Raw genomic sequence first — 14,831 nt, 5'->3', positions numbered from 1 at the left:
TACATATTCTTATCTTTTTCTTTTTCTTTTTTGTCGAAAATACAGATTCTTATCACAACCCTAGTTTATGAAATTCAATAGGAGCAATTATATCTCAAACAAAACTTCCAAGTTCCATGGAGTCATATATAAAATCTACATTTGGTAATCCTAGAAAGTTGCAACCTTGCTCCATCTTTCTAATTTTCTTATATTAATAACAAAAATTGTTTTGGTTAAGATGGATTACGTGGAAAATACATTTTTTTTGGTCGAATAAATTCAAATATAAGTTTATGACACTCTAGGGTTATCATTTATCTTAACTCCAAATTAAGCAAACATAATCTAATTAAAACTCCTAAAACCTCGTTCCATATAACTTGCTACACTTGTGTTATTTTAGAATTTTTTTTTTTTTTTAAAAACATGCAGTTTAGAAGGAAACCAAATCCTATATAAACATGGACCGAAACACCAATTCTCCATGCTCAAGGCTTTTTACACCTGCAATTTTCAAGTATCTTCCTTTAAAAGGCTTCCTAATCTTAAATTAGGAGCTTCGCATTCGCGTAATCGCCATGGAAGAAAACAATCGGTTCATCAACGATCCGATTCCCGACCAAGTAGATTTGTTCATCAACGATCCAACCAACGATGCATATTTTAATTCTCTTCCATGTGGCTATCGATTTGCCCCAACTGATGCCGAGTTGGTTTCAAGCTACTTAGAGGGAAAGGTCTTGAACAAGGAAATCCCCAAAAACAGGTTTCTTGACCTTGACATCTGCTTGTATCATCCTAGAGACCTCACTGGTTAGTTTCCTGTGTCTTCATCTATATGCTCACTTTAGGTTAAATTTTTTTATATTCTTTTTGTTTTGTAATGAGATAACTTTAACTTTTCTTTTTCTTTCTAGGGCGCATCACTTTAATTAGAGAAAGTGAGTGGTATTTTTTCACTTCTAGGAAACGAAAGTACCCGAAAGGACAACGGCCAGATCGATCAGCAGTCGATGGATTTTGGAAGGCAACCGGAAAAGCTCAGGACATTGAAGATAGTAATGGTAAAGTAATTGGGTCCAAAAGGACTCTAGATTTTTATCAAGGGAACCATCAAGATGGCAAGAGGACAGAATGGAAAATGCATGAATACACGCTCGATGCTCCTCCTAATGAAATAAGTAATACTCGTGTTACGCAGGTACGTAAGGAAATGTAAACATGTGTGCATAAACTTTTATTTTATTTTATTTTATAATTTTAATGAGTTACTTTTGCATATTACTTGATTTTAATTAACTTTACTCTTGTACGTTTTCTTTGCAGCTGGATAATTGTGTTTTGTGCAAGATTTACAAGAATAACAAAGGCGGGAACAATGACTCGAGCACTACACAATCTGATCAAAGAGCAGAGCCATCTACAAATGTTGTAGCATCTCAAGCTTTTCCAGACCAACAAATCCAGCCCGTTCATCAGCATGATCAATATCTTGTTGGTCAATCTAGCGGTGCTTCTTCTTCCTCCACTGCAAACAAACGACCTCGTGACAAGCCAACCCCAACAATATTGAACACCTACGTTGGAAACCCTACATATTATCCTCACCAGCAGTACCCTTTCCAAAATCAAACGTCCGGCAATCCTCCGGGACCAGTCCACAACAACTATCAAAACCTCACCCAATACAATCAAAACGATCAAAACCTCACCCAATACGATCAAAACGATCAAAACCTCACCCAATACGATCAAAACGATCAAAACGATCAAAACCTCACCCAATACGACATGCAGTCTGCCAATATTGAGAACCATGTTCAGCCAAGGGAGTCGTTTTCTTCTCAACCTGGATTTTTGCCACCCGTGGAGACTTCCACGTATGCGGATCAAATGCCACTGGTTGATTCAAGTTCTATGCAGTTACCTGTGCATGTCAGGCTATATGAGCAACTACTTGCGGCTAGAAACAAGGATGGTGATTTCGACAAAAGACTAGAGCATTGGTATCATCATCAACAGCAGTTGTTTAGGCAAAACCCTAGCAGTACACCAAATTGTAAATTAGTCTAGGTTAGAATTTGGTTGGGCGGATTCTTTCTTTTTGGCTAGAGTTGGTTTTTTGTTTTTTGTTTTTGGCGATCATTTCAAGTAAATTGTTTCGTTGTTGTGAAGTTGCGGAGCTCTCCTTACCATTGCCAAATCAACATAATACTCACCAAACTTGTCACACAAAATTTTTGTTACCAATTAATTTGACAATTTCGTACTTACTGTGAATAAATAATAAGTTCCACAACTTATTGTCGGTGCGATCTTATGTTAAAATGGTTGAATATTAATCTCATCATCTATACTATTAAAGACTCAAAATTTAATAATTTGTACTTCAACAGAGAGAAGAAATACAAAAAATGTTCATAAATCCCAATATTAAGGTGTCCTATTAAGCTCAAGTGCTATTCACGAAGTGTAAGTTAATCAAAAGATAGAGGAAGGGAAAGACAAAAAATCTTAATAATTTTTACTACAAAAAGCAAACATATAGCAACATATATAAGTACAAATATGAGAAAATAAAAAATATGAGAGGGGGCATGGGCCCATTATGGTCATCAGGTGTCTCCACTACTAACTGACTAGCTACCTTATGTGGCAGTTAATATAGTCACGCCATATCAATTAATGAATATTGTCATGTAAATTCTACTTTTATTTATTAATTTATCTTTTCAATAATCATTAAAAACAAAAACTAAAGGTGAAATATATGCCATGCAATGCAGGCAAGGTTTTCGCTTTGTTCATGTACTCATATACATAGGAATGTCTCCAGTTGCTATATTTTCCCACATACCCAAAAAGAAAAAAGAAAAAAAAAGAAAAAAAGGCCCTTCCAATCTTCTCGGTCGTTGGAGGGTGGAGAAGAGAGAGGATATATGCCATGCAGGCATGGTTTTCTTTTCATTATTGGCTGCTTTTAATTAATTTCTATTTAAAATTTTCTGTAAACATTAAATATATTGGGCAGTCAATAAATTGAGAATATTGTAGAAATTGATTAATAGAATAATCAAGTAATAAATGCAAGGTGTGTTAAACCGATAAACTCAAATCTGCAAGGCTGTATGCTTATCTTGAAATTATGTGCCCCATTAACCAAGCGCAATGCAAGCTCCAATCCTCGACAATACACCTGATAATATATCTGAATTTGATCTATTTGTTATTATTATTTTTTTAACGATTAAATTGATTATTGTTTTTTTTAATACAAGCGATAGTCTAAACTAGAGGGGATGGGAGAATTTCCCACCAAAAAAAAAAAAAAAAAACCATAATGCCATGGCTTTTTCACTGGGCTAGACTCCCATTCAGTGGCCATATATTTTGATATCTCCTCTATTATATTATAACAATCCTGATCCCTTGGACCATAGGAGTTCAAGAGATCTGTGGTCACTCACCGTTGGATGTAAATTCAACGGTTCACTCAATCTTGCACTCCTTTTAAGAAACTTTTTTGAACCATTAGATTAATATCCAACGGTGGGTGACCACAATCTCTTTGACTCCTGCGGTTCAAGAGATCAATAACAAACAACTTATACTTTAAGTTAAAATTCCTTCTTAAATAGATTAGACATGACTAAATTAGAAATATTTAGCGTTAAACGTGTAATTATTGAATACTTAGGTGTTTTATATATTTTTATTTTCTACTTTGACCCCCCAAATTTTCAATTCTAACTCGCCCCTACTTCCATTGGCAAATTGATTATTGTTTAAATGTGTAATCCATGAACCAAAGAAATTCATGTGTAATACAAATTCTCTGTTCAATATTACTTTGTCGTTAGAAAGTTATTATAGTTATTTTCACATATAAGATAAAATACGGAGTACGGATTAAATAAATACAAAATAAATAAAAATTACAGAGTACGGACCCAGTACAAAGAAAGTAAAGAAACCAAATCCCACACAAACACCTAATGAAAACCAACCCACCAAAATTATTTCTCCTGTCAATAAAGCCTACAAATTTCAACTATATTCCTACATTATATAGGATCCATAAAAAATAAAAAAAGTAAGAACTCTATACTTGTGAGTTTCAATGGAGGAAAGCAATATTCAGGTTGCTCATGAAATTTTTGATGAAGCATGGTTAACCGATAAATATATTAATGATCTTCCAAGTGGTTATCGATTCGTCCCAACCAACGAAGAATTGATTGAAGAGTACTTAAAGAAGAAGATCAAGAATGAGCTACTGCCCATCAACAGGTTTCGTGAAGTTGATGTTTACAAATACCATCCTGAAGAGCTTACTGGTTAGTGTTATGATCCTCTTCTATATCCATTAATTATTTCTTCTTTTTTACTGGTTACGTACCTTCACTAGTTTTTCGTGATATTGATATGCTTCTTCTAAGCTACACATGCATCGTTTAGAACTTCAGGAGTAGCATATTTAGTTAGAAAACTTTTCAAGAATAGCAGAAAAGAAATTAGGGTTCTTACAAGTCGTCAAGTTTCGTGCATCCTACTTTAAGTTATTATAAAAAAGGTTTATAGAAAAGGATTTACTCTTGAAAGAAGGGGTTTGTAATCTTTTCCTAATTTTCTTGAAAGCTCTTTAATTGTTTGCACCACTTTAGTAGAAGTTTTTGCATGACGTATGATATCGAAGTTTAGAGAAGTTCGTATTGAAAAAGGTTATAAGTTCGTATCTCCAGTTCTCCCATTCATAAAAAGAAAAAAAGTTGTTAGTACTCTTACTAGTTGTTTTGTTTTTTACTCAGAAATTCAAGACTGAATGGATTAAGAATTTGGAGCACTGCATGCAATATTAATATAAACCACACTTCATGTACATACCAACACTAAAAAGTAAGAACGACTCTTCGTAAGTCTGGAAGAGAGCAACTAGGGTTTTATTTCTAGGGCAGAGACAAATCACGTTTGAGTACTGATATCGATTTGCCCTAATGGATTCTGAATTTTTGGTTTAGAGAAGGAGATTAATATTTCAATACTAAACGGTTTATACTAATTGCTAAGTAACTTTTGTTCTTTCTTCCTGTTTTGCTTTAGGGATGCACAACTTACTCAGAGAAAGCGAGTGGTACTTTTTCAGTTCTAGGGACCGAAAGTACCCAAATGGATCTCGGCCAAATCGAGCAGCAGACAACCATGGATATTGGAAGGCAACTGGAACCGATGACAAGATCAAAGTTAACAATGAAGTAATTGGGCAGAAAAGGATTCTAGATTTTTATGCAGGGAAACACGGGGAAGGAGTTAAGACAGAATGGAAAATGCATGAATACGTTCTTAGTGGAAATATTGCTCCTTCAAATGGCCATAAAGCCGACGGTGACATGAAGGTATGGAATCTACGTGTGTGTTTTTATGGGAGAAATTCTTTGGTGTATTATGACTTTTTATTAGTAGCATACACTAGCTAGGTTCATGAAAATTATGTAGGGTCCACTCTGTATTGTGTTTTACTAATTTAAACAATCTATTTTGTAGATATTCATTCAAAGATCATCTTTACAAAAAAAATCACTTAAATCCGATATTGTTTGACCACTCAATTGAATTATTGAAATTTTAATACTTTCTTGAGGCACCGTGTTCATTGATTTTGTAGAACACAATTAGATGTTGAAACGGTTTCTGATTTGTCTAGTTTTTTACAAGGATGCTCTATGAATGTAGACTTAAAAAATAGATGGTTTGGATCGTTGAAAAAAAATTTGTAGGGGACCCTTAAATAAGTTTATTTGAGGGATCCCTCAATGGAAGTCCACAGAGGCGCAAGGAGGTGCAGCTGCTCCTCTCCTCGCCGGAAAATGCATTGGAGATGCTGGAATTTGCACATCTGCTTATGCCCACTAAGTGTTCGATTAAAAGCCTCAAAGAGGCTATTTTGTTGTTGTTGTGTGAGACCCTAAATATCTACCTTAGATTGTTAGGCTCAATCTCACGATCATGAGAAAACGGTTTGTCAGTTGGACCTCCACAACCAAAGTTCTAAATTTGAGAAGATTTTGAAATTTTTTCATAAGTTGCAGACTAAGTCGAAGAAGAAGACAATTGGAGTGTGAGAAGTTAGAATCCGTGCTTCTCAACTTTAATTCCTTTTTAATATGGTCCTCTATCAAGGTGCCAGTGTCAAATTTTAACTAGACTATAAACATTCATAAAAAATTCTTATGTGTTCCGAAAAATTCACCAAAAATTACCCCGAACTCGTAATCACATGTACTTTTATCTCGTGACCTCCAAATCACATGTACTTTGCGTTAGATTAATTGGTATTGATTTTAGTTAGATTAATAGATGATTTCTTATGAATTTTGGTAGACTAGTAATTTACATGCATTTTGTTCATATTTGATATGAATTTTGGTAAATAATTGTGTAATCTAAATTTTGTGCATATTAATTGATATACAGAATAGACCATAGTCAATTAGACTTAGACGTAAAACTCATATTTATTTTAATTATGGATAACATTAGTATTGTTTAAATTGTAAGGCTATTTGGTTGTTTAAATTTTGTTGTTGTTGACCTTTTAGCCTTCTTAATATTGCCTCTTCCTTGAAATATTCCTGGATCCACCACTGTATATATATATATATATATATATCAGTATATCTCATATGCCTATCTAATTATTAACTTGTATATGTTTCTTCTGTAGTTGAACGATTGTGTTTTGTGTAAGATTTATAAGAACAAAAGAGTCAAGAAAAATAAAAATAAAGAGATTGCAGATTCAGTTCAATCAGCTAATCAGCATGATCATCAAGAATATCCATCTCCTCTTATTGCCAATTCCAATTCATCCTCTTCATCAATAAATCATCATTACACTGCTGCTGGTATGTCTTCCACAACAGTGAACACAGAATTTGGTGAGCCCCCGTATTATAATGAGTCTTTCCAAAATGGAGCTTGGAGCAATTATCCATGGCCCATCACCAGCTTCAACAATGATCGAACTTTAGACACTGCATATACAAGTCATGGGCTGCCTATGAACACCTTTTCTTCTCCATTTAGCACAGATTTGGAGCCAATCAATGACACGGCATTGGCTGATCCAAGTACTTCTTCTCAGTTCCCTCACGATCATGCTGGGGAAGATGACAATAATTCATTTGATATATAGCTCAGTTTTCTTAACATATGATGAGATTGTGTTTTGGCAGCTAGTCATTTACACCAAACAGGATTCAGAGGTGAGATTTAATTTGATATTATAACTAGAGGGATATTTTTCTTATGTTGTTGTATTTAATTTCGATACATTTTTTCTATATATATATATATATATATATGTTCTTTTTATTGACTTTTTTTTTTCCTTTCTCCCTAATACCCGTATAATGTTTGTTTGTTTGTTATTTCACCATATTTTTAACGTATACTTATGTGTCATATATTTTCATGTATTGAATTTATTAACCTGTAAAACAATTGTCGTCCAATTTTTTTTAGTATAAGCGATTGAGGAGTGGGGTTTACATAAGTATTCATTTTGTTGTTTAGGAGTTTTAACTTTCGCACATATAAATGAATGTGAAAGAGCTCAACTAACTGAGTTCAACTCTATTGACTGTGTCTTAACCCTATAAGAGATAATAACGTATGATGTTTGGGTTCTGGTTTTTGGAGTAGTCATTTTGGGTTAACTGGGTTCATAAGAAACCCAACGATAGAAAAAAAGGTTTCTTGGGCTTGGACTAAACGCACTGGCGTTCAATAATGTAGGTGCCTGTTGCCGACATCATCCATTTGAAATTTTGATAATGTAAAGATTTTGTTTTGTCCAATTGAATGCATGATGAAGACAAACAAACAATGCTGATTGATAATGATACATGGAAATTGACCAACAATTACACAATTTCTATATAATTTGATCCAATCCTAATTCTGTTGATGCGAAAAAGTGGTTTGACACGTGGTTCGCCCAACTTAGTGATATTGTGTCTTCGGAAGGTAGTTAGTCTTCGGAAGATCAAGTTCCTGCAAAAGGGAACGTTCGGTAAGACCTTCGGGTACCGGTGCGGTACCGGCCGAAGGCTCTCCGATGCTTAAGTAAGTACGGATTTAGTAAAGATTAGACTACAGATCAAGCGATAGCGTACCGTTGATCGTTCCGTTCCCTCCTTTTGGGAATAGGGGTCTCCTTATATAGGCCTGGGGAGGCGTGCATTATGTTCATATTTCCGATGTGGGACTGTGGGAGCTGGTCTAGAGCATGACGCGCGTCCTAGGTCAAAACCGTCATGAAGTGTAGGATTCGGTAGGGGACGTGCCGAAGGACCTGTGATGTCAAGCTGTCGTTTCCGTCCACGTGTCAGGTGGTCATTGGTCGTTAATATACGGTATAAACATTCTACCATTCTAAAGTTATTGCCCGCACCCATGGGTGTGATATTCTCCAACAAATAGCTTGTAGCTAGAGGCTCTCTCTCTCCTATCGTATCTATCTATTTTTACATGTCTTTTTAACAACTAAACATAATTACGGATATACTCATGAACTGTTATTTTAGTAGTACTTCTCTTTTTCAGATATTCCAAACTTGAGTCTTCTCTCCGTATTATTGATAAGAAAATATAATAATTTACGTATAACTGAATACAGTCACATTTTTAAGTTTTATTTATTTATTTATTGCTGGAAGAGGAAAATTTTCAAACAAAATATATAGAACCGAAGGAATAACATAATTTTCAAATTCTGACATTGCTTCATTCAAAACTCGTGCATCACATTTCATGTTCTTTTGGTCAGTGCAAGCACATTACACGTTGAAAATCATAAAGATGACCAAAACTAGCTAGTGCTAGAATCATGAACTATTATCTAAATTTTTGGCTACCAATTGATGTGCAACATAATGTGTGTGTGTTTTTTTTTATAAAAGCCATATTTTAAACCACTTTAATCTACTCTAATGTGAAACATAATATGTTAGTTTCTTACTTAATGTGAAGAAATAAGATCCATATAGCAAGCTCTATGAAAAAGAACAAGTAATGCTAATGGGGTCTAGCCCAATGAAAAATTGTCTTAATTTGCATATTAAAGCTCTCAAATTCGAACCTCCATAGTATCTTGATTTTCTGTGCGTGTGAAAAACCTCTATCTTCTGTAATTTAAGCTATCAGTTGAAAAAAAAAAACCAAGTAATATATTTCCACATCAGTGGGTGTAATTGATTAAACTTATATTTGTAATCTAAAACTATGGCAAGTTCCAAGTCTTTCGGCTTTACAAATATATATTATCTTGATTTCACAATAGACAGACGAGTGGGTTATTTTCAGTTCCAAATTTCCAGTCAAGATGCAAACAACTCAACACTAAACTTTGATATTATTTTAATGTTAATGGTGGACACTTGTCAAATTCCACTTCCCCCTTTACACTTCTATTACATCATTAAATAGCTCCAAAATTAGCAAATCCCCAAATGTTGAACCCTAATTGGTTGCCAAAACCCCACCCAAAAAAATTAGGATTGGAGAGAGTGAAGTCACTGGCCCATTTCCTAAATCAAATCGAAGCATTATTCTACATGTCACCAAAAAAATAAATAATGGTTTTATTAAGTGTGGGGCTTAACTAATCTAATCTATCACGTGAGACGTGGGCATTTTGAAGACCTAAAATGAATAACTATCCACCACCGTACACTTGTCCTTAATCAGCTGGTATGATGTCATGGCTTGCATGGAGAGGGAGCTTACGTAGCACATACGATGGGCTCGTAGTCCATTGGGTTTCTACCACGTGTACTCCATAAACAGTAGCTTGATAGTTACTGTGTGACGCGTGATCAGCGTTTGAATCGTCAATGTCCACTAACCTAATATTTGGTGGGCCCTCCGAAAATCCTTCCTTTTCTTTTCTTTTGTTTTCTTTTTAATGTACTCTTAATAATCTGTCGGCCGACACTAAATAAAGAGTTCCTAAATAAATTACAGAAAGATTTGGATAAACAGTGCTTTTGCTGTAGTGCCCTTGTATGGTACTTATTTCAACTACCTGCCCAAGGAATTCAATGTTTTTCTGGGGGGCCCTAGAAATTCTATGTTCCCTAGAGGCAAGAGGCGGACCCATTAAGGCGCAAAGAGGTGCAACTACACCTCCGTTCACAGGAAAAATCATTGTAGATATTTCAAATTGCCCCTTTGCTCAACTGGTGTACAGATTACCTTATTTCTATTTTCAACATTTAAGTAAATGTCTATTTACTTAAGTTTACAATGTAAATAAGGAAGTACCCCCCATTTAGATTCAAATAAAAATACTAGAAAATTAAATTCCCACCAAATCAAAATATGAAAAATCAGTTTTAGTGCAAAATACGATTTAGGCTAAAAATGATGGCTCATTAAGTCAATATATACTTCATACTAAAATGCCATAAAATCAAGTTTTCTTATTTGATGTGTAAGGAATAAAAGCTGCCAAAAATTATCTTCAAAAAATGATTATTCCGAAAAATCAATTTTCATACTTAGTCAATTTTGCACCTCCGCTAAAAAAATCTGGATCCGCCAGTGCTAGAGGCCAATTACCTTTTGAATCTTTAATTGAAAGCATCTGCAATTTCTATCTTATCTGAAATACTGCAAACGATAGTGGATCAAAATATTGTAAATTTTCATGATTTTATATGTTCATTCAATAATTGTTCAACTAGTAAAGTTAGAACTTCCGACAATGATTAAACTTGATTAAAGTGACAGAAACCAACTATTATGGTTATACCTTGTAATCGATTTATGGAAATTATGAAAACAAAAACAGGGAATGTAACAACCTAGTCTCTAATATCTTTGGGATGCATTGAAATTATCTGTATGATGACTAATAATGCATAGAAGGGGTTAATAGGCTAATTTAAAATTATAATTAATAAATAAAAATAAACTTCTGTAGCATGATTGATGACAGGACCCGATCCTAATTCCACTTTGGAATTCCAACCAAGCCCTGTGCGTGTCTGACATCTGGCTAATGTCGGGCACAAAAGACCTTTTTACCCTTCTCGTCCCAAATTCTTTTCCGATTGCTCTTAGACTTCTACCGAAATTTCGGCAGAGTCTCCCCTGTATTTTGACTAATCCCAAAAATTTTCACCTGTTAAACATTCAATAAAACCATCCCAACAGCCAGAACATCTCAAGTAACAGATCTCAGCTTCATTTTTCCACTAATACTAGATATCAGAGCATACTCTAAAGTTTTCAAGGGTTCAAGGACGTTTTACAAAACTCTACCTTGGTGCGGAAGCTATAATTGGCCCGGTGGAGGATCCCGCGTACTTCTACGGCCTGGGGGTGAAAACAGTTTGAAGATGTGAGTGGACCCAACATAAGAAATCTTGAAAACAGTTTATCAATCATAATAACCCCCACTATAAAAATTGTAAAATAAACTGAATACGTACTCTCCATTTAAAGCATACTAAACTCAAGCATTCTACGTAATTCATATTCAATCTCGATAAATTTTATTCAAAAGCACTGAAATCAAAGCTTGTATAAAACACTGAAACCAAACTTGTATAAAAGTACTGTACTCAAACCTTGTATAAACCTTGTTAAATAACTGAAGAATGTACTCGAATAACTGAACAAATATATAGAAAGATAATGCACGAATATCAAAGAAACCAATATAAAATAACTGAAAGTTATGCTTGAGTAAAAGAAATTCAAAATCCTCTGAAAATACCACCTATTTGTACCCCTGTCTTATCCGTCAATTCCCTGGCAGGTCTCGGGCGTCACGCAGGCTACCCGAGCCGCAAACTGGCGAAATCAGGGGACTATGATCATCCTGTCCCGCCGGCAGATTCCTCGATGACANCCAAGTCAGCTCGAGTCTCTCTGGCAGGATGTAGGGGACCGTAGTCAGCCTGATCCGCAATCCTGGCAGGTCTCGGGACACAAAGTCAGCCGAGCCGCAATCCTGGCAGGTCTCGAGACACCAAGTCTGCCGAGCCGCAAATCCTGGCACTCACGGTCCGAGCGTCCTCGAGACTCGTGAGGCAAAGTCAAGTGCACTGACATAAACTGAAATCGGACTGGATGTCCGTAGACATCGGTCCAACTCTGGGTAATCACCAAAAATAAATAGGTACGAGGTGGTCTTAAAATAAATTCCTTAAAAAAAAATATGAATAATAACTAAAATCTCAAGTTGTGCTGCTATTTCTTCTGTCATAAGCCTCAAAATCTGTTTTCTATAACTCTTAAACTTGTAAAAGTAAGCAGCACACAACTTATAGAACTATTTCTGTACTAATCATGCTCGGAAACACAATAAAGCTTGCTCAAGATCAATTATGGAATTTAGTCAAATAAACTCGTTTATAAAAACTCTTTTATAGAAAATCAATATAAAATCACTTATAAAATCTTATTTATGGAAAACCTCTACATAACTTATTTATATAAAATAATTCATGAAAGAAAGTCCACTCACAGATGGTCCGAGCTACTTTGACCCTTCGAAGGTCTCTTTTGCAATCCTGTCGGGCTCCTGGTGCCTGATTACCCATAAAGATTAAATTAATAAACTGCTGAATAAAAAGAATTTCAACTAAACACCCTACCCTCGGCTCCTAGAAATACGTGCACTCGTTTCAGGTCACTCCTATGGCCACTTTAGCTTTTTGGACAGTTAGACCGGCCTTAAGAGACCCGAAACCTCAATAAGCGGTAAGCTGCCAGATCGGCCGATCCGGGACCCCGTGGGTCCACGGTCTCCGATGGCCAATCTGGGCTTTTCTGAAGGTTCCTCATAGAGAAGGAACCATGTTCCGCGAGTTTGGTCCGAAACGGATGGTCGGATTGGCCAAAACCGCGTTATCGCTTAAAATCCAAACCCTAGCCCCAGGGTTCGCGATTTCGGAGTATCCGGGACTCCGATTTGCAATCCGTCGAATCCTACACGATCCTGACATCATGTAGACCGACATATCCGATATTCAGCGCGATCTGATTATTTAACGACACTGCACCCAGAGATCGCGCGATATGGAAAATTCGTTCGGGGCTCAAACAGACTCCGAATCAAGATCCGCGAAAACCCACACGCTCGTGACGACATGAGGGTCACAAACTGCATAGAATTTGTTTGGGCCTAAAATTGACGCGCCAAAATCAGAAAAAGATAAAACCCATAATGAAATTTCCCACTCGGCCCAAAAGCTTGGGGACAATAAAATTAGGATCCAGATGGCTTGGGCTTTACGTTTTTTTATCAAAAACAAAAGTTCCCAGCCCAAGAAAGCCCAAAAGAAAGAAACTGTCATCCGGGCTTTAAAAGGATCAGCCCACAGAATTTGTTTGGATTCAAGCCCAAGAAACTAAACAAATATATCTCCCACGTGGCTACCTCAGCTATTGAGAGGGTCAACATTTTCAACTAGAGTTTTTATGGGAAGAGACGTCTCCGGGAAACTGCCGACAGGAAATCAAGAAGCCCACCTATTTTCAGAGATTTTTTTTGCCCCGAAGACAATAGTCCATCTTTTCAAAAGGATTCACAGGCCATGCCTTCTCAATTAGAACAGAAAATAAGGAATTATTCAGAAAGTACAGAAGAAAACCAAACCGCCATGAAAAGCACACACAAGCGTTGGCGTTGGTTGAAACAAAAAAGCAGTCACCCAGGGAACTAGGGAAGGGATCACTGGAGACTATTGAGAACTTGTCTGCCACGGTTGATAAAGATCTTTTCTAAGAGATCTTTTTGCCGCCCATTTAAAATTTAGAAAACACCTCCAGAAGAGGATCTCTTATAAAAACAGAAGCAGGCAAGAAAGAAAAGGACAATCAACTCATCAATCAAAAAAACAACACCAAGAAAAAGCCAAGAGCTCACTTGAAATCCGAAATTCAGACTTAGAAAACAAGTCTTCTAGAACGAGACACCTCGTTACAAATTTGGTTCAGCAAAAGCCAAGACAAGCAGAGTTTGAGTTTTCACAAACGTGGAGACCCCAGAAAAACTCAGGACGAGCCTTGTTCAAGCAGAACAACTCTCGTAGTACGATCCTTAGCTCATCAGACCATCGAGAATAGCCACTTCTGTCCCTTTCAAGCAGGAGGAGTTGCAGTTCTGCCTATTCAAAAGGCCTCACAAAGCATGAAGAAAACGTAAAGCTCTGCCAAAATCCAACTTTGGTATCGATTTGCAGGTCAACCTAGCATTTGAAGTCACAAAGCAGTGCGGACCAATCCAGATATGTCCAGTCCAGCCTACAGCAGAGTCTTCCATTCAAGCGGAAACGAAGTTCCGACAGTCCTTTAACTTGTCTAGAGTTAAATATGTGTATTTATTATCTCGCAAAAGGCAGCTCTGCCTAAAACAGTCCACTTCTATCAAACACTTCTGGCCAGAACAGCCGTTTCCTTTATATACTGAGATAAATTATGAAAGTCCTTACCAGCCTAAGGCAAGAAAAGAACTTACTTGGGAGATATTACTCACCCAAATTCACAATCGTTTGATTTTTAGAAGTCAGTAACTTGGGGCGCAAGTTATCTATTCTAAAAAAAAGTCTGCTAGAATTCACGTTGCTAGCAGTGGCACGCTCGCACACCAAAGAAAGCTGACTCGCTTGACCAGGACATGGTCTCCAAGCCAGTGGGGAACTTCGCCCTTCCATCACAGGAGCTAAACGCGAAAACGGGTGAACAATTTGGCACGCCCGGTGGGACCTCTCAGTATACATACTTCAGCAGGACCGTCCACAGGTTTACACATACAGGAAGCTCTAGCCAGAATTCAT

The 14,831-nt window shown here is 36.4% G+C and overlaps 2 protein-coding genes across 2 annotated transcripts; both read left to right on the top strand.

Annotated features, from left to right (window-relative positions):
* Nucleotides 1-560: 560 nt before the first annotated feature.
* Nucleotides 561-2,055, top strand: LOC117635329 (NAC domain-containing protein JA2L-like). Its single transcript, XM_034369664.1, has 3 exons — nucleotides 561-795; nucleotides 900-1,183; nucleotides 1,309-2,055. The coding sequence occupies exons 1-3, from the start codon at nucleotides 561-563 to the stop codon at nucleotides 2,053-2,055; spliced, it is 1,266 nt and encodes a 421-aa protein (XP_034225555.1).
* A 2,047-nt stretch (nucleotides 2,056-4,102) lies between these two features.
* Nucleotides 4,103-7,174, top strand: LOC117635327 (protein ATAF2-like). The gene is made up of 3 exons (XM_034369663.1): nucleotides 4,103-4,319; nucleotides 5,083-5,375; nucleotides 6,704-7,174. The coding sequence occupies exons 1-3, from the start codon at nucleotides 4,103-4,105 to the stop codon at nucleotides 7,172-7,174; spliced, it is 981 nt and encodes a 326-aa protein (XP_034225554.1).
* Nucleotides 7,175-14,831: the final 7,657 nt, after the last annotated feature.

The sequence above is a fragment of the Prunus dulcis genome, chromosome 7 (assembly GCF_902201215.1).
Source record: "Prunus dulcis chromosome 7, ALMONDv2, whole genome shotgun sequence".
In the NCBI taxonomy this organism is placed as follows: domain Eukaryota; kingdom Viridiplantae; phylum Streptophyta; class Magnoliopsida; order Rosales; family Rosaceae; genus Prunus; species Prunus dulcis.
Note: the sequence above shows the minus strand (reverse complement) of the source record. Positions and strands in the feature narration are given on the sequence as shown.

Excerpts from the sequence above, each read along its gene's own strand:
- LOC117635329 (XM_034369664.1), top strand. The coding sequence starts at position 561 with ATGGAAGAAAACAATCGGTTCATCAACGATCCGATTCCCGACCAAGTA. Across the intron at positions 796-899 it reads TCATCCTAGAGACCTCACTG|GGCGCATCACTTTAATTAGA; the intron begins GTTAGTTTCCTG and ends TTTTCTTTCTAG. Across the intron at positions 1,184-1,308 it reads GTAATACTCGTGTTACGCAG|CTGGATAATTGTGTTTTGTG; the intron begins GTACGTAAGGAA and ends TTTTCTTTGCAG.
- LOC117635327 (XM_034369663.1), top strand. The coding sequence starts at position 4,103 with ATGGAGGAAAGCAATATTCAGGTTGCTCATGAAATTTTTGATGAAGCA. Across the intron at positions 4,320-5,082 it reads CCATCCTGAAGAGCTTACTG|GGATGCACAACTTACTCAGA; the intron begins GTTAGTGTTATG and ends GTTTTGCTTTAG. Across the intron at positions 5,376-6,703 it reads AAGCCGACGGTGACATGAAG|TTGAACGATTGTGTTTTGTG; the intron begins GTATGGAATCTA and ends TTTCTTCTGTAG.